At 33.5% G+C, this 22,224-nt stretch overlaps 1 protein-coding gene across 1 annotated transcript; it reads right to left on the reverse strand.

Moving 5' to 3' along the window:
* Positions 1–277: 277 nt before the first annotated feature.
* LOC134268234 (beta-lactamase domain-containing protein 2-like) lies at positions 278–9,375 on the reverse strand. Its single transcript, XM_062750424.1, has 9 exons — positions 9,356–9,375; positions 9,212–9,259; positions 7,998–8,189; positions 6,476–6,575; positions 5,924–6,029; positions 5,420–5,542; positions 4,752–4,948; positions 2,906–3,151; positions 278–2,399 (listed from the first exon to the last, which is right to left on the reverse strand). The coding sequence occupies exons 1-9, from the start codon at positions 9,373–9,375 to the stop codon at positions 2,124–2,126; spliced, it is 1,308 nt and encodes a 435-aa protein (XP_062606408.1). The 3' UTR covers positions 278–2,123.
* Between the last annotated feature and the right edge of the window lie 12,849 nt (positions 9,376–22,224).

Consider the following 22,224-nt stretch of genomic DNA (forward strand, 5'->3'; position numbering starts at 1 on the left):
GAATCCCAGCGGCATACTGATCTTTCGGTGGTTTCTCGGTGATCCAATTGAAAAAAAAAACTTCTATATCATAAGGCCTGTGTTTATCATTATTATTTTCTTTTTTTACAAAATGATAAATATATGAACAAGTAGCAAGCAGGGACGTAGCAACCGGGGGGGGGGGGGGGCACCCCCCCCCCCCCACCCACTTTTTTGGCCAACATTACCTTTACTATAGGAAATGTTCACTGAAAGGAAGGTTGCCCCCCCCCCCCACTTTTTACCACAGTATAGTGTTATCAAGGAATTGTAGGAAAGCCCCCCCCCCCCCCTCAAGAAATTTATTTTTTCGACTTTGGGCGACATTTTAACTTTTCGGTTTTTTTTAAATTTTTTTTTATGTTTGTCAACTTTTTCAGGTAAGTAAATTTAATTTTCTGTGGTTGGCCCCCCACTTTCAAAAACGATGCTACGTGCCTGGCAAGCTTAATATTGCATGATAAAAATATCATGAAATTTTATTTTTGATATACTTCATAAACGTATAATATATAAAATATTGATAAAAAAATACAACACCGGTAATTACTAGTATTTAAACTATTCATAGATATTGTATTAATACTGTATATTTTATAGATATTGTATATAAAATATAGTTTCAAATACTAGTATTGCAATACTAGTATTGCACATATAAATATATTATCACAGAGAACATAGGATTATACTCGTAAAATATTTCATGTATAATAATCTCATATGTAGAGTTGTTGCTCGTTCCTCTCTCTGAATTCCTATCGAGAATTATTCACTCATATCAAGATGCCATCATGGAGGTCTACAAATATTAGACCTCGTCGATGCCATTTAGCAGCGGGAGATCATATAGGCGCTCCTCATGTAATTTTGCACATGATATATATATGTATACCGGTGAATAGGTTTACCCGTCTGTATAGAGGGGTAGACATCAAAGGCGGGTCCAAAGCTCAAGCGCTGGGTGCCCCCCCCACCCCGCTTTGATATTTTTTTTTTTTAATTTTGTTTGCACTATCCTAAAATCAGCGGGAAAACACATCTGATTTCTTTAAAAAAAAAGAATTTCCTCAGTTTTCTGGGCCACCCACACCAGGGGTTTGTCTTGGATCCTCAAGGGGCTTTGAATGCCTAAAAAACCTCACCTTCTACTCTCCTCCGATCTGATATTCATGGATCCGCCGCTGAACTTTTTATATATCATTCGCCATTTATAGAATTACATGGAGATTGCCTATGGGATATGGGACCTACGTTTATACGGTCTCAAAGTCTCATAGTCCTGTAGTGGGATTCAAAATCAAATCCCTATTCTACGACCTTAGAGCAAATACTTGAATCATACTTTAACCATGGAGAATGCAGGCGACTATTTCTTTCACGAGTACCGGAGGTGTATCGCTATAGATTTATTTTTTTCATTAACCCAAAAATGGTTCTAAATATTGAATCTAGACTAACTAGAGGTACTGTGAGCACTGAGCTCATTAAATGATACCCCCGCTTCCCATATGATTATAATGACAAAGTCCATGCTTTACTCTTGGTGACGATAAAAAAGTGCACAATGGCATTATGTAATGAAAGAATCTGTGAAATTCGGTAAATTTTCTTCATTGGTATAGAGGAGTTGCGGATTAGAGATGGGTACCCTTCATGGGCGTCGGAAGCAAATTGAAAAGGGGGGGGGGGGGGACTAAACCGACAATAAAAGGTAAACTTCAATTTTCAATGCCTATATTATGTATATATTTGCCAAAAAGTGTGGGGACTAAGCCCCCTCTCCCATCGGTTCCGATGCCTATGCCCTTCAATGTTATAGAAAGGTATTCTCAATGTTTTGCGAAAATCCGAAATATGTGTCCGAACAAAAAGTAAAATACGAGGTGCAAAATGGCATTATGTCACAAAATTTTTGTAAAAGTTTCATTAAATTTCATTCAGCGATATAAGAGGAGTTGCGGATAAGCGATGGGTACCCCAAAAGCGTAACAGGCGGATGGACATACAAACAGACGGACGGACGGACATACACCCCGATTACTAAATTCTCTCCCATTCTTCAAGCCAGGATATAATAAAGAGGTATATTATATCTTTTCTTAAGCGGAATTTGAATCCTCACACTTAGTCGGCAAAACTGATTCATCTAATTTTCCTATTTCTTTTTGTGAACTATAACTATTAGGTGAAGTGGTTTCTTTCATATATTTTTCCAGACACTCGTAGAAGGCTGCTTCGTACTCGAGAAATTGTTCGTCGTCTCCGAGCGTGAAAGACTTGAGGTAGCTCGTGAGGTATCCGATCCCGACGTTATTCTTGACGTCAGCATAGGCCGTTTGCCCACCATACCCTGGATGTCCAAACGATAAATGTCCCTGTAACAGACGACTTATTGTAGGTTATCAATGGTTGTATACCAAAGAAATATGGAGATAACCAACAGTATTTAACTTAAGCTGAAAAGTTCATTAAAACAATACAAATCGTGAGCAGAGCAAGCAAGAGCCTCTAAAAATCACCAGAGGTGGGATCAGGTGCCATGGAGGAGTAACATCCCCTGTCGATCAAATATTGGTTTATTTACAGGAAAACCACTTCTCCATGGCACCTGATCCCACTTCTGATGTTTTTGGAGGTCCCTGTTTGCTCTGCTCCTATTTTGTATTGTTTTATGGACTTTGATATTGAATACTATTCGCTATTTCCATATCCTTCATCAATAAAACTGTAGTTTATATTTTACGCTGTGGGCTAACTAAATTTCCATCTTGAAAAGGTTTGGTTGAAAACTATAGTAAAACTTATCAATTTTATTTTCTCTTGGACTGAATTTTACTATATATATAATTTATATAATTTGAGTGAATTTAGTTTGACCAACCTGAGGTGTTGGCAAGAAGAAGACCCCTCGTCCTACCGCTACGTCAAACAGTCCGTCCTCACTTCGTCCACTTGTTAAAGGGGTTCCCAGCATGTTAATCATAGAGGAATTTAGAAGAGTGGTGTTCTTATAGGTCCCTCCGTTAGCTAAAATCCCCCAAAGTTTCGCCAATGATCGAGAATTACCGAATCCAAGGAATGATGTAAAAGGAATTTGATTTAAATCTGGATTGTTGTAGGCAGCAAACTAAAGAAATAAAAACGTTAATTAAACTGGTTATTTGGGTGTAGCGGAGAGGAAACACATCTCAATTTCCGCCAAAATTTCCGCCATAAATTTTTAAGTCTGCTTTAATTAAGAAATAAATAACAAGTTTATAAACTTCAATGGGAAAAGTGGGTCGGTCACGTGATCAAATCCTGTGAAGGCCGAAGGCCTTCTCAGAAGATTTGATCAAGAAATTCCCATTGAAGTTTATAAACTTGTTATTTATTACTTATATATACATTTGAGACAGACAATTGAATATTTTCGAATTTAAATTATTGCACTAACCGTCCGTCGTAGATTTTGAAAAATGACGCAAGGTGTAAATCGGCTTGCGTGGCGGTTACGCTTCAAATCCATTAGGCTAAGGAATCTATTTCGAATGGGATATTTTGTGAAAGGCTACGGTCTGTGATCAGTAATAGTGAACAGATTGTTGTTTGGGAATATCTTATTCGTGAAAAATGATAATCGATGCTGAAAAGACACAAGAAACACGTCCGAAGTTTGATGATAAAAAGTTGGAGGAATTTCGGTCGCTGGAAAGGGATGGATGGATCCGATGGACTGAGACACTTGTCCGAGCCAGTTTATTTGCAATTTGATCAAAAACATTCCACGGTTTCAGTAACTAAAGGCATACTTATCGTAAAACACTGATAAACACGGAGACACTGGCGACAGCTTTACATTGAACTTCGAAAACGCCGAGGTGTTTGGCAGCTGTTCATGGCATGATTGCAAAGATATTTTCCAACAGATTTACACATTTACCGTGAGTAAAATTTAAAGATAAAATAAAAGATTATCATGAAAATTTAACCAAATGTCTATCCAAAAAATAAGGATGAATGTTAGAGACTGTGCATTTGACAAAAGTGAAGAAAAATGTAAACAAACGCTAGGCTCCTAGCTTTCTCTATGTACACAGGTTGAATCGATAGCCCAAAAACTGTATGAAATACTTGTTTACATTTAAAATAAAATAATTATCATTTAACTTGCTTATTTTATTCATTTTTATACATGAAAAGCAAGTAGAGCAGGTCATTTTATAATTTATGTACCGGTAGATATTATTGCGCCGCATGATTAGGTCACGTATTGACCTCTGACCTCTGACAAACTTCATACAGAATTGAAGATATTTTCTCTCTCTATGTTTATATAATGGAGAGATACCACAAATGTATATATATACACTTATTAAACAAAGTGCAGTGTTTCAATGAAGATGCCAACACAACAATCTGGAACACAAGTCCTTATTCTACAACCTTGTTTTATAACCCTTAGATGCCTAATAAATAAACATCCCTAAAAACAATATAGTTTCATATGAATATGAATTGTATGAAATGGTTTGCTTTGGATTAATTCAATTTTAAATTTGATTATGTATTCTAAAAATGAGGGGCATGACCAATAGTAAGCATAAGAATGAGATAAAGTATAAAATTTTGATGAACATTACATGAGACCTACAACGCCTCTTTAAGCCCCAAACGAGAGGGATAGGGGGTTTGTTTCCCTGGCCTTTAAGTTCTGGAACACTAAAAATACGGAAGTAAAATTATACCGTGAGTTCCTGATTAAATCCGGAATAGCTGGCCTTCATAAACATTGACCATGGGTTCAGAAAGGTGAAGAAAATTTTGAGTTGATGGAGACTGAAGGATCGTAGTGTATGTTTTATAAGATTGGTCAGAGTCAGAGGAACAAATCTCGAGTTACGGTGCAGCTCACTTCTTGGCAGTCCATAGTGGATGTCAATATCTGAAAGGAAATTGATGAATAAGTAAATAATTAATGTATACGTATTATCATTATCTTTGATGATCGACTCTTTATAAAAATTCTTATCATTTGAGAATGATATCAATACAGTGCCTATTTGATACGTCTCAATCCCAGACTGCAATACTAGTAATTGAACTGAAATCAGACAAGTAAAAATTTCAAATTAGCATCACTTTTTGTGGAAAAAAGTAATATTTTTTTCATCCAGTATGATAGTAATGCAAAGCTGCATATTTGGCGCCTCAAAAAAAAAAAAAAAAAGATATTCAAAATTTTAACTTCAATTTCGTCTTTTTCGGATTAATGCCTTTGGGGCTTGACGTCCTTGACGGCATGGTTAAAAAGGTATGATAAGACATTTAATAGTAAATTCAGAAATTCTTTGTTCGACACGTTTCAATCAATTAAAAAAAGATTTTTTTTCAAATTGCGCAATAAAATGCATACCAAATGGAAGAGCTATTTCCTCTCTGAAGATCTGATCGACATTTCTGTGTTTTGGATCCGCCTTTCTCAACAACACGTCTACAAACATTCCAAATGTTATTACGTGGTATGAATAGGCAGTGCCTGTGATTGAGAAAAAATAGTATTTATTTATTTTTTTTATGATGACACAAGTTCTTAATTATGCATGCAAAATTTCTAATAAAAATGATTAACTCACCTAGGCATTCACACGAGCCCAGTAAGACTGCGGATAAATTTTACCCCAATATGACAAATCTTGATTCATAATTTTGAAATATTTTCTTGATTAATAGTAATTAATGACAGAAATTTTACCATGATTCAACGGTTAGAATTTATTTATTATTAATGTTTTCAAACACAACTTAGAATGAATTTGATAAATCTATCAATAACCCAGGTCGCAAGTCAGGAAAAAAAAACCACTCTCTCCTATTAAGAGGACCTTTCTGTTACAAGCATACATTAACATACATGTACCTGGTTTCCATATCGGACTTTGATTCTCTAAAAACTCTTCCACCTTTCTTGGGTTTGTTCTTAAGAGTCTGATGTCGATAGTGCCGTCTGTGATGGACAATCCAGCCTAAAATTATATGCATTATTCGTTGGTTTATATTATCCGGTAGTCACTGTAATATAAAGTTGTTAAGACTCTCTCTCTCTCTCTCTCTCTCTCTCTTAAGAAAGAAAGAGAGAGATTATATATTATATCTGCCATAAATTCACATTTTTTATGAAAAAGATAAACGTTGATTGGTATCACTGTTATCAGAATAGCTACATGTGTAAATCGGAGACAGATCATTTTTTAAATCTTTATAAAAATCCATCAACTTAGAAACAGATAAAAAGGTAAACCTATATGAATAAAATTGAGAATGTTTCTTCAATTAATCATTTTCTTTTTGTTTTGAGATGAAATGAAATATAAGGAGATAGATAACGAACAGCAATCATTAAAGCTCAAAAGCCCATAAAACAATACAAAATTGAGACTAAAGGTTATATTATCAAGAATCACAAATGTACCTGGTGACTTAGTAACACATCTACAGTTATATTCTCCTTGCCCTTCTTCCCAAACTCCGGCCAGTAATAGGAAACAAGCTTGCCGTAGTCCAAGTAGCCTCTGAAATAAAGAGTACAGGTGAAACATTTTATGACTACGAAATTTACTCTGGTCGACATTTTCGTTGATGCCATTAAAATTTTAATTTTGAAATAAAAATCACAGCGTACCTCCAACAAAGGTCATCTAGCTCACCCAGTTAATAAAATGGATAAACTGGTTACAAGTTCTCTAACAACTTAGAAAAACAATAAATATATTTATTTTTCTATATTGTTCCAACTCTCTGATTGGATTAAACTAGATCACATGATCAAGTATAAAAGTGGTATGGACTGGATGTTTCTATTTTTTAAAAAAATTATAAACCTGCTGTTTCTAAAATTGGAAACCTTTTTCTGTGAAGCAACAATAGTGCTGACGTCACAATATACAATTATAGCCTTTTGATGAGCTCAATTCCTCGATATATAGACCTTAGAGAAAGCATATGCATATCGACCGAGCACGAAGTGCGGGGTCGATATGCTTTCTCTAAGGTCTATATATCGAGGGATTGTACCGAATCAAGAGGCTACAATTGTTTTATCATTTTTTATCAGTTAATAAGAAATGTCTTAAAATCCTTTTTTTCTAATACTCAGTACCTTCTGATATAAGGCATCTTTATGTCATATGCATTATGAAGTTACAGTGATGAATACCAGATGCAGTATCTGTTTTTAGAAACATCCAGTCTATAAATACTATTATTTTCTATATTGTTCCAGCTCTCTGATTGGATCAAACTAAATCACTTGATCAAGTATAAAAGTGGTATGGACTGGATGTTTCATAGTGCTGACGTCACAATAGTATATCTCTGTTTTCTCATTCTCTCAAAGTTATTCAAGGTTGTTGTCCAATTATCGGTAATAATACATTAATGTGATACAAGTTTTTAATTAACAAAAGGAAAACTTGATTTTTTTCTCATTTTGATTACATTTTGATTACTTCGGGCGACGCCCTCTCCTTGATTAAGATTTAGCAATAAATGAAATCCCCCCACGCACTCCTACACTACAGTTGTCAAGTTTTGTAAATCCCCCCACGCACTCCTACACTACAGTTGTCAAGATCGTTTCAATTAAATAAGCCCCTTGAAGCATATTAAAACTTCTTTTGCATTAGATATTAATATATATCTAACCATTATCAAATCAAAGATCGATGAGAAATGCGACATTAATTTCATTGAAATAAAACAGTTTAATGATCACAGAAAGATTTGCATTATTCATATGACACGTCCATTTATAAACACCCAAACACACCCTCACATACCTGAAAACTAAAATGATATTTAAATATTTTTTTATACTGATACAGTGCACCATTGTACACATTTCTGATGCGTGAATTGTAACCCTGGACATCCTGAACTATTTTCAAAATACTAGTAACTTGAAAACATTTTTTTTTTAAATTCCAGATCTTTACTTTTGTACGAATAGTGCCACGATGATGGCGGTGACTCCTTTGGTTGAAGAGAACATGATGGACAGGGTGTCATTTTTCCAGGGCCGCCCCGCCTCAATGTCCGAGTATCCTCCCCATAGATCCACCACTAACTCCCCCTTGTAATAGGCAGAAAAACAGGCCGCCTTCTCTCTATTTGTCTCGATGTTTTTTCTTTAATATAAATAAAAAAGAGCATTTAACTACTAATGTTATATCAGCGCAGGTAACTATATACGCGAAAAGTAATTTAATTAATCCGCAGTTACATGAGAACATTAGTATATATATGCTGGAACGCTATGATGTGTAGTTAGGACATATATGCAACTGATATTTTCACAAGTTATATATGAACAAAAATGTTTTTAGAAATGTAGTAAATGCAGCTGATTTAAATTTTTCAGAAACTGTTTATTATGAGATGTAAAAGATCTTCCATATAATACAATTGCAAAATTGCAATACAATCCTTTTTGATAACCAGCAAGAAATTGCTGTGTGTAATCTTATATATCACAACGTAAACATTCACACTTCAAATGATTTAGGTCTGAACTTTGGAAAAAATATAATAATCATCAAGTTATATATGCACAAAAATGTTTTTAAAAATATAAATGCATTGCATATGATTTCAATTTTTATATAACTGTTATATCTTATATAATAATATATAAAAACCTTCCATAAAACATATTGCAATGGAACTGCAACACCTTTTTGGATAACCTATTGTGTCATAAACACAATGAATTTTCAGCATATAATAATAGTAAACATATTATATATTATTTGACAAACACTAGGTTAGTGTCGAGTCAAATGATTTGAAGTATACGTGCTGATATGAGCTTTTGAAAAAATGATCAAAAACTATAATCATAAAACCACAACATATAATTAACCATATAATTGAAACCACCGCATATGATATTAAACAACAGCATGTGATTAATTATATAATATTATATGAACCCACACCTTATATAATTTTAAACCTACAACATACAGACATATAATAATGGAGCTGCAACATATAATTATGAACCCAAAGCATATAATAATAGAACCATTGCATATAATTATGAACTTACAGCATATAATAATAGACTCACAACATATAATAAAATTATTTGACATAAGGCAGCAATGGCGTTAGCTTAAATTTTATAAAACTTTTATATAAAACTTACCTGAAAACATCATAGACCTTTTGAAAGATTATATTGTAAAGACATATCCTGCTCACATTTAATAAGGGAGTTGTTTTAGATGATTAATAGCCATCGAAAGCACAGAGGAAGTGCATAAGAGAAAGGGGACACATAATTAAACACCTTCTCCAGATATTCCCCATTAAGGATTCTATACTACCTGTTTTTTTTCACTAGAATACTCGTCAGTCTACAACTTCTACTTAAATGCCTTCTGCAACGCACAAGAGCTAGTGGGAGGTTATTTTTTTAAATAACATCTTAATTTCAAATGATTTCTAAATGCACTAAGGGCCTTTCAGTGTTATAAATACAGAAAGCATGTTGATCAATAGAACCGTTGATGGTAGAAAAGAAATGTCATAATGTATTTGTTTATATAATTACCACCTTGCCCTGAAACAGTGAAAGAGATACCTAGTTAATTAAACTAGGCAATGTGCCTTGTAAATTAAATGCTTATCATCATTCCGTTAACTATGGAACGCCAAATTAAAATATCTTCAAATATTTGTACTATCTTTAGATAATTGACCTTATCTTCAAATGAATTAAAGATAGGTGCAATTGAAGGAAAGATAAGTCTAAATAAATTAAAGACAGGTGTGAATAATTATACCTATCTCTAAATGATAAAACCTAGGTTCAAATAAATTACACCTATCTTTAATGGACTTATACCTATCTTCAATTCAATTGAAGACATGTTTAATTGAATTGTTGAAAATAGGTACAATTGAATTTGAGATAGGTACAATTGAATTTGAGATATATACACTTGAATCAAAGATAGACTTGTACAATTGAATTAAAGAAAAGTACAATTGATTTGAAGATTTAGATTTAGAATATATTTATTCAAATTCATAAAATGGATTGAACAGCAGGCATAAATGCCTATAATCGTTGTCTCCATAATTTATAACGTGATTTGACGGCAAGTACAATTCAAACATATATATCCAGAAAAGAATTTAGATAGGTATAATTCAATTGTACCTAGCTTAAATTCAATTGTTTTTTCTGTTATTGAAAATAATGGAAGCTCCCCCCTGACAGCGACTTAAATTGAACACCGAGAGAAGTGTACAACTACTTGAAAAGCGGGAGGGTAAATAGTAATCGATATGTCCGTCCGTCCCTCTGTCTGTTACGCTTTGAGGTACCCATCTCTTATCCGCAACTCCTCTCATACCACTGAATGAAATTTGATGAAACTCTCACAGAATCTTTATTACATTTTGACCTCCTATTTTACTTTTTGATCTAACACACATTTTGGGTTTCCCACAACAAAACATGGACACACCCATTATATCCTCACATGGGAGGGGGGCATCGTTTAGTGAGCTCATTGCTCACTGTGCCTCTAGTTTAATCGGGAGTAGTCGTTATTGTTAGTATCTTAATAATTAAAGATAGGCTCAATTCAATTGCACTTATCTTTAAATCAACTATAATTATCTTTAATTCATGTCATTTGCACCTATATTCAAATCAACTGAAAATAGGTACAACTATTTGAATACATGTATATGGTAATTTGGCGTTCCATAGTTTACTGGCTAAGATTGTGAATAGCAGTCACGTTCACGATTTGTATAGATACCTAGTGACAGTTACTCATAAATTCTACATTTACCAATGTTATCTTGAAAATCTACCCAATAACAAGTAAAAATACTTTTAAGGTAGTGATTTTATGGACAAAGTATAGTAGTCTTCCTAATGTCTTTTACAAGTTCTTTTTTTTTCAAGGTGTTAATTAAAAAAATACAGTATGACAAAAAAGACATTTATTCAAAACAAACAACCAGTTTGTAAAACCATTCTGAAATACAAAACAAACGGATTTAATGTCTTTAATACCCGAAAGTCAATAGCTATGAAGGTTACAAATGTCACGTGGCAATTGATACAATAAGCATTTGTTTTTAATCAAAATTATAATTTGATAATTTATAACGAATTTTATTTAAATTATTAACTTTCTCTTTTATTGGTAAACAAAATATATAAATTAATAAAAGTACATTAAGTATATTACTTTGCAGATGGCGTGTTACTATTAATATAACTTATCTTTGAACACATATCAAAATGTTTACGTATACATTTGTTAAAAAAAATGTTTACATAACGTTTACCTTACATGGAAAAATTATTTTTATACATGATCAATTACACAAGCTTTAAACACACCATGGTGGTATTGCTTTATTGTTCTGTTATACAAAGTTTTATAGTTAAATTTTTGGAAATATTATATATTTCACTTTATGTGTTTCAAATCATTCAATCATCACATACAAATCGGCATCCATACCTATATTTAAATTTCTCAGTGAATTTGAAAATTAAAAAATAGTAAACATACTAAAGTCTGAACACATATCAAAATGTTTACGTATACATTTGTTTAAAAAGAATATTTTCCATGGTTTTTAAAATTTGATATGTTTACATTACCTTACATCGAATAAAAATTTTTATATGGGCTCGTACACTTTAATTTTTTCAAATTCAAATTTCCATCAGAAATGATTAATTTATATAATGATTTTTGATGGGGGAAATTCAGTGAATTTAAAATCTAAATAAATAGAACATAGCCTGATAGGTGATATTAAAACCATCATATCAATGCATCTTTAAAAATCTTCTCTTCAGAGATATGGGCTCTACATTTTAAATTCTAATTCAAATTTCCATCAGTTGTTGAAATAATTATAATGATTTTTGATGGGGAACAAACAATATGAAGTACATGCCCCCCTCCCCCCTCCCGGGCCTGAGGGGTGGTATTAAAAACCATCATATCATGGTTCATGAGTTGTTGTGTAAGGGTTTTTATCTATTTATGATATAATACAGAAAATGCATAAATTCTTTTAAAAATGTACAGTACTCTACCCTGGATATTACCAAACTAACTAAGTGCAGGGTTATGATGAGCAAACACTCTTCCAAAACTTTAAACTTCATGGCCCCTTTATCAGGGGTTAGGGTGTTAGGGTGGGGTTCTGTTAATGACATAGAGATGAGTTTTGAGATAAGTAATGAAGATTATGAATGTCTCTACATAGTTATGATGAACAAGAGTGCCTCTTCCGAAATCGTGAGATTCATGTCATCTTGGTCAAGGCTTCTGGTATAAGAGATAGGCCCTATTGATTATAAAAATAACAGTCTGTTCTGTTCAGAAATTCAGATCTAGAAATTCTACAAATCTACAAATTCAGATTTTTTCAGATCAAATTCTTAACAAGGGGGTCGAAAAATTCAATTATATTGTACCCACAAATACAAATAACGATAGCGATACTATGTGCTCTAAAACTCCTTGCGAGCGCATAAAAAGGTCAGTGGTATATTTTGTGTAAATTTTGTTTGAAAAATGAAATGAAATTATATTTCTGAACATTAAGCGCGTGATGATAGAAATGCACTCTGGCTGATTATTGATTTTTTTTTTTAAATCGCCACCTCTAGAAAAGAAGTTACATGAATGAAAAAAAAATCGCGACCTGTAGGAACAAGCTGGATGAAAACGATAGTTGTCATATTGTACATGTATGTTAGTTCAGCTTTAAGTGGGGCCAAAGTGGACATAACATGAGAAACTCGTGATATTCAGGTTTCTTCAACCTATATGCTAGTGCATATTAGACTCTTCACACAGAACAAAAAGTTATGTAGCAAAGTCTGAATGACTATTTATAAAGATTTTATAATGTACTTATATCCAACGCACTGATAAAAAAATCGTGAAGTTCAATCTAAAGGCACTTTGAAAAAAATCTCAAAGTGCAATGATTTTGTCCCAATTTTAGGCTAGCAATTTTTCAAAGTGCGTTGCCACATAGCATGCTACTATAAACAGGGTTACTTTCGCCAAGCTTTATTTTCGCCCTTTCTCACTGGCAAACAATTTTGCCCCGTGTTCAATACGCCCATTCAGCATTCTCTTTAAGCAATTATAATGTTTCCTTTAAATTCACCCAGTGTTAAGGCGAAAGGGGCGAAAATAAAACGGGGGAGAACATTTTCCCCTTCTTACCAGTGCGTTGTAACAATGCTATAGAACGGGCAAGAATATAATCAAATTTGATGTGCAACATAATGTAGACAATTTGCAGCCTATTAGTAATGTTGTAAAACACTTTTCAATATAAATATGACGAAATAAGCACTAAAATGTTCAAACATAATAAGTCGTAATCCTACAGAGATTTTCTTGCTTAATATAATGACAAGAGAGAAAGATTTTAAAATATTTACATCTTTCAGTACTTTCAGTTCTTTTATTTTCACCAAAAGATGACTTATTACTCACTAACCACCTCTTATGTCAGTTTAATTTATTTCTGACATTTCCTAGTGACTTTCTTCATTTTGAGTATTTAATTTCTGCCAGTGTACTTTTATTACAAGTGCATGTAATATTATACCCGAGGAGAAGAGATGTATATAGTAACAGAATCTTCCGCCAAAATGTCCCACTTTGACGTATAAAAGACATAGAAGTTGTAAATTTGTAGTTTTATTCTGTACTTTACTCAATACTAGTTATTAGCTGTAATTCACCATTAGACTGTTAGATGTCTGATGATAATAACCTAGCTTAAATCTCTTGCCAAAGAAAGAAGAAAGCGTTTATCAATGTCAGTATGAATTCGTTCATACCTAAATTGAGTTGAAGGATGAATCAGGGAAATATATGTCAGATCCCGTTCTCTGTAATTCTTTGAGAGGCGATATAATGTAGACGTGCAGCGCGAGTTAGAATCTAATTTCAGAAAAAAAACAATCTTAGGATAATCTATGTTTTGGCTTAACTGCGCCAAACATCAAAATTTGTCCGATGCCTTCGTCATCGTAAACATTTTAATCTTCTTCCTAAGAACCACTGAATCAATATTAATTTTCTACAAAACATCCATGTGTGAGGGAGGATATTTATACCCCCCGCTTGAAAAGCGGGAGGGTATATAGTAATCGTTAATTCCGTCCGTCTGTACGTCTGTCCGTCCGTCCGTCCGTCTGTCTGTCCGTCCGTCCGTCTGTTACGCTTTGGGGTACCCATCTCTTATCCGCAACTCCTCTCATACCACTGAATGAAATTTGATGAAACTTTCACAGAATCTTTAACATCCATTGTGTGCACATATTTTGGGGGCCACAGGAAAACATGGACTTTTTCACCAGTTATAACCATAAATTAGCTCATCGCTCACAGTACCTCTAGTTTTTTTTAAATTAATGCCACGCACTTTTTCAATGTGAGAATGGGTGGGGCCACAAAAGGATTCAAAGTTATACAGAGAAATCTTTAGGAAATACCAGAGGCTCATGGCCAAAACTTTTACTTGAATCTACATGGCTCTGCAAAATGAGATTTTGTCTTGCTATTATATATTAAATGCAGATGCCTTGTTGTGGCTCCATCCTTAATCTATACATGTCAAAACATACTTGAATTTACATGTATTTGAAGAAGCTTTCTTATTCCAATGACTTTTTAATGTTTTTATAGCTTTGCTGTTCTTAATATTTTAGGGTGAGGGATCATGATTTGAACAAACTTGAATTTACACTATCTGAATGTGCTTCAATATCAATATGACCAATAAAAGCTTTGCTACTATTGTGAAGTCTTTTTAGCTCACCTGAGCTGAAAGCTCAAGTGAGCTTTTCTGATCACATTTTGTCCGGCGTCCGTCTGTCTGTAAACTTTTAACATTTTCGACTTCTTCTCAAGAACCGCTGGGCCAATTTCAACCAAACTTGCCACAAAGTATCCTTGGGTGAAGGGGATTCAAGTTTGTTCAAATGAAGGGCCACGCCCTCATTCAAGGGGAGATAATTGGGAATTAATGAAAATTTGATGGCATATTTTAAAAATCTTCTTCTCAAGAACCACTGTGCCAGGAAAGTTGAAACTTATGGGGAAACATCCTCAGGTAGTGTGGATTCAAGTTTGTTCAAATCATTATCCCCGGGAGTAGGGCGGGCAAAAATGGCCGACCTAAGTTTTACATAGAAATATATAGGAAAATTCTTTAAAAATCTTCTTCTCAAGAATGACAAAGCCACAATTCATCATATTTATATGGAAGCATGCTCAGGTAGTGTAGATTCAAGTTTGTCGATTTTATTCAAATCATGACCCCCGGGGGAAGGGCGGGGTCAAAATGGCCGACCAAAGTTGTACATAGAAATATATAGGAAAATTCTTTAAAAATCTTCTTCCCAAGAATGACAAAGCCATAATTCATCATATATATATGAAAGCATGTTCAGGTAGTGTAGATTCAAATTTGTTTAAATCATGACCCCCCGGGGGTAGGGCGGGGCCAAAATGGCCGACCAAACTTTTACATAGAAATATATAGGAAAATTCTTTAAAAATCTTCTTCTCAAGAATGACAGAGCCATCATTCATCATATTTATATGGAAGCATGCTCAGGTAGTGTAGATTCAAATTTGTTCAAATCATGACCCTCGGGGGTAGCGCGGGGCAAAAATAGTCGAACTAAGTTTTACATAGAAATATATAGGAAAATTCTTTAAAAATCTTCTTCTCAAGAATGACAGAGCCATCATTCATCATATTTTTATGGAAGCATGCTCAGGTAGTGTAGATTCAAATTTGTTCAAATCATGACCCTCGGGGGTAGGGCGGGTCCGAAATGGCCGACCAAAGTTTCTAAAGATATATACATGTATAGGAAAATTCTTTAAAAATCATTTTCTAAAAAATAGCAAATCCATGATTGGTCATGGGACTACTTTTGGATTTAAACTTTACAATAAAAAGGCATTTTCTACTTTTTCCTACCCTTAGTGTTCAGGTGAGCGATGTGGCCCATGGGCCTCTTGTTTTTAGATTTTGTTTCCAATAAATTCAATGAAAAACTTTAAAATGGTCTAATATTAATATCCCTACATCCAGAGATCATGCTTTTGAACAAGTTTGAATCTACAGTATCTCAGACTACTTCATATCAAATATTTTTATGCAAAACTTCCCTTCTTTTCCTCCTCCGGGGGCTATATTTTGAACAAAATTGAACTATCCTAAATTGCTTTTATATCAATAAAACTTTATTCATTGCTTTGTTGTTCTTGAGAATTATAATAAAACTTCTAAATAAACCTATAAACACCGATCCATTATTGTGGTTCTACCATTCCTCTTTGAACTTGAATCTCAACTATTTGAGTATGCTTCTATTTTCTCTCTGAAATTATGAACTTGCACTGTAAACTGAAAATTGATAAAAGTTCAAGTAAACCGACAAAAGTATCTGAACACATAAAAAAAATCAAAATGTTTATGTATACAGTTGTAATAAAAATATTTAAGGAATGTTTTTTAGTTTTGTGTGAGTCATTGGTGTGTGAATCACACAGACTTGTCACGTAGGCATATTTCATGAAGTGCGCTAGCGCTTCATGAAAAATATGCCTATGTGCAAGTCTGTGTGATTCACACACCAATGATTCACACTAAACTGAAAAACATTCCTTATATTTACATTTTACCTGTTTGGAGGCAACTAAAATATACTCAATATTTGAATTTCTCGCTGTCCTATATTACTGCATTTTACTGACGTCGCTGCAGTCTCATTGTGACGTCACGTTAACGCACGTTTCTCCGTGTATATTTCTATACACGAAAATGTTGTTCAAATCAATTTCACAATAAGCTTACTAGAAAAACACAGCGAATGTAAATATTTGTCGTTGGTCCTTAACATTTAATATGCTTACATTACCTTATAAGGGAAAATATTTTATAAATGATCAATTACGAAAGCTTTAAACATACCATGATGGTAATATGGAAATCATACTTCTCTTTTTTTTTGTTATTTCACAGGTATGAAATGAATTATATATCAATGAAAGAACATTGTAATTGATTTCGTTATCAACGAATTTAAAATCTGACGAATAGAACACTGTCTATGTCCAGATATAAAGGGCCAACTACAGAGAAAGTCTGACTCATAAACTAACTAAGTACATGCTAATGATGAGCAGAGAATTTGATGATGTTAATTTTATAGCCACTGGGTCAGGGGTCCTGGTTTTAGGGCGGGGTCTGTTGCTGAGGAGAGTTGTGAGATAAGTAATTCTCTACATAGTTATGATGAGCAAGAGTACCTCTTCCAAAATCGTGAGATTCATGATTACTGGGTCAATAGTATGTTTTGTGAAAATTTGTTAGAGATTTTTTTGTTGTAATATTTTTTCTCGTTTTTAAATACAACCTATACATATAACTTTCGTAGATCAGGATCTTTGATAATAGTGCATTGTAATTCTTAAAAGGACACAATGAGTCAAAACCATGTCTTTCTTTTAAGATATCTGTAGCATACAGAGAAAGACTTATAAAAATTATGAGTATATAGCGAAGATATGACAATTAAACTGCAAGAATAGACTGCACAATATAAGTGCCGGTGTAAAAACGAAGAATGACCCCCATCGAATAATGACCGGGGGTCATTTTTCGATTGCGAAAAATGACCCCCGGTCATTATTCTACGTAGAAAAATGACCCTTTTGCCCGTAGAAAAGGTGGCACCACCCTACACATTTGCAGAACCCACGTGAAGAAAAATGACTCCCTGTGGATTAAAGCTGAAATTTTTAGGGGGCCAAAAAAAAAAAAAAGAGAGATAAAGAAGCATATTGGCCAAAATGCTCACCTGAGCTTATTTGGAATAAATTGATGATATGTTGATCTTATAACATACGATTTTGGCTTTATTTTAAGGTCAATGCGATGATTCAGAATCTAAAGGAGTAAAGATTTATCGAGCCTAAAGGGTTATGTAAACATTGTTTTTCGATGGTGGAAATCATCGTACTGACAGAAAAAAATCAACAGTATCATATATCATTATATCCTCCGCTTGAAAAGCGGGAGGGTATATAGTGATCGGGATGTCCGTCCGTCCGTCTGTTACTCTTTGAGGTATCCGTCTGTTATCCACAACTCCTCTTATATATAAAAAGATGTGTTTGTGAAACAGCTATGCCCCTGTATGGCAACATAGCGAAGATTAAACTTTTCTTAATGCAATTTAAATATAATGGTACCCAAAGTAGGGTCTTCTCACAAGAAATGCAATTTCAAAATAGGAAAGCCCTAGCACCACTTGTTCAAAATTAATGGCTAAGGATAAGTGTTTGAAAGATAGGTCAAAATCAAAGGTCAAAGGGTCAAAGTTGATGGTTTCTTAAGAAAGGTTTAATGTAACAAGGATTACATCTGTGAAGTATGAGAGTACTTATGTCTAGTATTTACTGTTTAAAAGTTATAGCCAAAGTAAATTAAAAATTTGGCATTTTTTTTGTAAAATGGGACAAACTCCAACGTAAAGGCCAAAAGGTCAAATTTGGTGGTACCCAAAGTAAGGTCTTGTCACAAGGAATATACACCTATTGAATATGAAAGGCATAGCTACAATAAATGAAAAAATATGGTCAAGGTTAAAGTTTTTGCGGAGAAACAGACCGCCAGATAGACAGACAGACATACAGACGGACACGATAAAACTATATACCCCCGAATCTTCGATTACAGGGACATAAAAAGAAATGTTCTTCAATTAACTTTTCATATTATGATACCGTATAAAGAAGACGTTACAAAAATGGAAATGTTTGTTCTGATTTTCATATTTAATTCTCTGAAAAATATACTCAGAACTGGGTAAAAGGGTAGAGTAATACAAGAATTAAGAAATGTAATGAATACTGTGTGCTAAATCAAAAGGTTATGTCTCCATGTATAGTTTTTGCATTAGAATGTGTATTTTACACTAGCCCACAGCTTTACAGAGCATATTTTAGGTGTTATACCGACCCCATCCCCTTAACTTATTCAGGAGAAAGTCGATTATCAAAAAGCAACAAAAAATTCTAACCTACCTTTATTTTTTTATAAGGAGGAACTAAAAATAAGCTTAAAATAATCTACTATTCTACTAATTTTCAACTGTTACTTTGCCACAATACTTTCAAGTATACCCCCACCAACATTTAAAGTATGCTTTAAACATGGCGAAGTAAATTATGATATGATAGAACATGTGTAAAGGCTTAACTTCATTTCAATATTTTATCTAGAGCCTCTTTTAGTATTATTGAAAGGTATAGAGTTTTATTTATATTTTTGCTTTTCATTAATTTTTTTGGGGGGGGGGGGGGTATTAAATATTTCCTCCTCTTTCATTGTCAAATAGGATTTGCCAAACTTATACAAGCTAAAAGTTGAAATGAAAGAAAAATTAATTTTTTCTATTAAAGAGTATTGGAACCTGATTGTTGCATGGTTTGATTTCTAAACACAAGTGGAATATCATTCTTTAAGCAAACACTATAAGGAGGAATATTAAAAAGAAATTTTATTTACTTGACATTTAAAGAATGTCTTTTCACTTTAAAGGGGGTCATTTTTCAATGGGAGTCATTTTTTATAGGACTAACATATAAAATAATGACCCCTAGGACACTTTTTCTACAAAAAATGACTTTTTTCTACGGGTAGGGGGTCATTTTTTGTCGTTGAAAAATGACCCCCGGTCATTATTCGATGGGGGTCATTATTCGTCTTTACACCGGAAAAACAAAGGTTAATTTGTATCTACCGCGTCGTTGTTTCATGTATGTCAAGGTCACACTTTTATTTTAAGCTCAAACTACAACATCAACTAGAGCATGCAAAGGTGAGAAATATGTTCTAACAACTCTTTAGATAGATTACATCAAAATTTTTGGTCTACTTACATTCATTCGTGACTACCTAAGACCATGGTAACTATGGAAACTTCTTCAACTTTTCTGCGCACGCGTACAATAGGGAGGAAGAAGTACCAGGGTATTTTGAATATTTTAGGCCTAATTCTGGGGAATACAGAAATTATTTTTACTTTTATTTTTCCCATAAAAATATAATTTTTAGATTCTGAAACCTGTAATTTTCTGAAACCTAATACTTTAAGGAATTGAACAAAATTTACATGGGTCATGCGAAAATTTTGTGAATTTTCCCCTTTGTGCCCCACTGTGCCGCATTAAAAAAGCCTATTAGATTTTGCCACAATTTTTTTTCTGTATGAAGAGTCTATGCCTTGAAGGAACCTGTATATCACGAGTTTCTAAGGTTTTGTCCAGTTTCGCCCCACTTAGAGCTGGATAAAACACAATTTGATAAAAGGTCAAATCATGATTTTTTTTCCTTCAAAAAATAATCAGCCAGAGTGCACTCCTATCATCGCGCGCTTAATGTTCAGAAATATATAGCATGTAAAGACGCGGACAGGATTATTATAAATTTTTGACGTTCAAAATAATGCAGCCAATTTTAACGATATAAATTACTTTAATTTCAATATAAATATGAAGTAATAAGCCTTTTAAAAATTGTTTAAACGGAATAAATTGAGTTCAGCGCTATTTAATTCAAATAAGAAGATACGGTTTGGGCTTTATTGTGCCCTTTAAATTTAAAGTTCTTAAAATTCATGGAATTGGCTTAAACAAGAGTTGAGTTGATGAATATAATAAATCATTAAAGAATGGGGCATGAAGGAGGACCGTTATGGAAATATGACGTCATTAATTTGACACATTTCTAAGTTTAATGCAGAAAGGCCTTAGAATGACTTATTTCTGTGCTTATTTTTCTTTAGAAAACAGTGTCTACCACCGTCACCCACTTCATTTTTTGGTGTAAACTGCTATGAAAATACTTATATCTCTTAAGTTCTTTAAGGGTATACTTGACATAGGTTAATGTAATATTATACCTGAGTAGGAAGAGAGATGTATATTACAAAAGAATCTTTAGTCAAGAATGTTCCACTTTCAAATATAAAAGACATATACTAGTAACTTGTAGGTCTGTTGTTTGATTTTTTTGTACTATTCAAAATTAGCTGTAATTCACCGTTAGCCGTCTGGTGATAAATACCGGTAAATCTCTTGCCAAGTGTCTCTGAATTCGTTCATACCTAAATTGAGTTCCTTCTTTTTAATACGAAGGAATGGATCAAGGGATATAAAAGTCAAAACCTTTTTTCTGTAATTCTTTGAGAGACGTGAAGCGAGAGTTAGATCTATGCGAACCAAATCTATCTTGAGATAATCTATTTTTGGCTCACCTGCGCCAAACACTTTTCTGATCAAAATTTGTCCGATGTCTTCGTCATCGAAAACCTTTATACATAAGTTCTTGATATTTTAGGGTGTGGCGTCATTCTATTCTTGAGATCATGATTTGAATGAACTTGAATTTACATTATCTGAATGTGCTTCAATATTAAAATAACCAATAAAAGCTTAGCTACTTTTGAGAAGATTTTTGTGTAAAATATTTGTTTCCAATAAATTTAATGAAAAACGGTGATCCTCTCTTGGACATGCCCTACACCGGGGATCAAGATTTTGAACATTTGAACCATAAAATTGAAACTTAAATAGTGTCAATGGGAAAAGGGATCAAAACTGTGGATTTCGTGACTGCCCCTCCAAAAACAGGGATGGATCCAAACAATATAACATTAAATGTTTTGAAAATTTTTATTTTTTTTTTTTTTGGTTCTGGAGATCAAGCAGTCAAGTTGAAGCATGATTGTAATAGACATTGAGACATCTACCGAAATTAGGAAAATTATGGCTCTACTGTCAGTAAGTGGTGCTAGTGTGGGGCTCCATTAATCATAAAGAGAAAGTAAAAAGATCTTCAAATTCCCCTGTGTATCATATTAGCAGAATTTTAAACAAGATTTAATTTTGGCATTATTAGCGATAGTGCTTACATTGCTAGAATTGAATTTGGGTCTCGCTAAAATTCCACGTATACGGTATTTCTCATGCAAAACAAGCCTGCATGGCCGTGACAAGGAAGGGCACCTATTTCAAAATTTTGAAATTCATCGCCCTATAGGATCAAGGGTTTTATTGT

Source organism: Saccostrea cucullata, unplaced genomic scaffold (assembly GCF_032062105.1).
Source record: "Saccostrea cucullata isolate Sc308-1 unplaced genomic scaffold, CSIRO_AGI_Scuc_v1 ctg663, whole genome shotgun sequence".
Lineage (NCBI taxonomy): Eukaryota > Metazoa > Mollusca > Bivalvia > Ostreida > Ostreidae > Saccostrea > Saccostrea cuccullata.

What these genes read in the sequence shown, in the direction of transcription:
- LOC134268234 (XM_062750424.1), bottom strand. Translation starts at nt 9,375, where the DNA reads ATGGGGAATATCTGGAGAAG. An exon ending in ATGGGGAATATCTGGAGAAG is followed by an intron (nt 9,260 to 9,355) that starts GTGTTTAATTAT and finishes AAATGTGAGCAG; the next exon opens with GATATGTCTTTACAATATAA. An exon ending in ATGTGTTACTAAGTCACCAG is followed by an intron (nt 6,030 to 6,475) that starts GTACATTTGTGA and finishes ATATAATTTTAG; the next exon opens with GCTGGATTGTCCATCACAGA.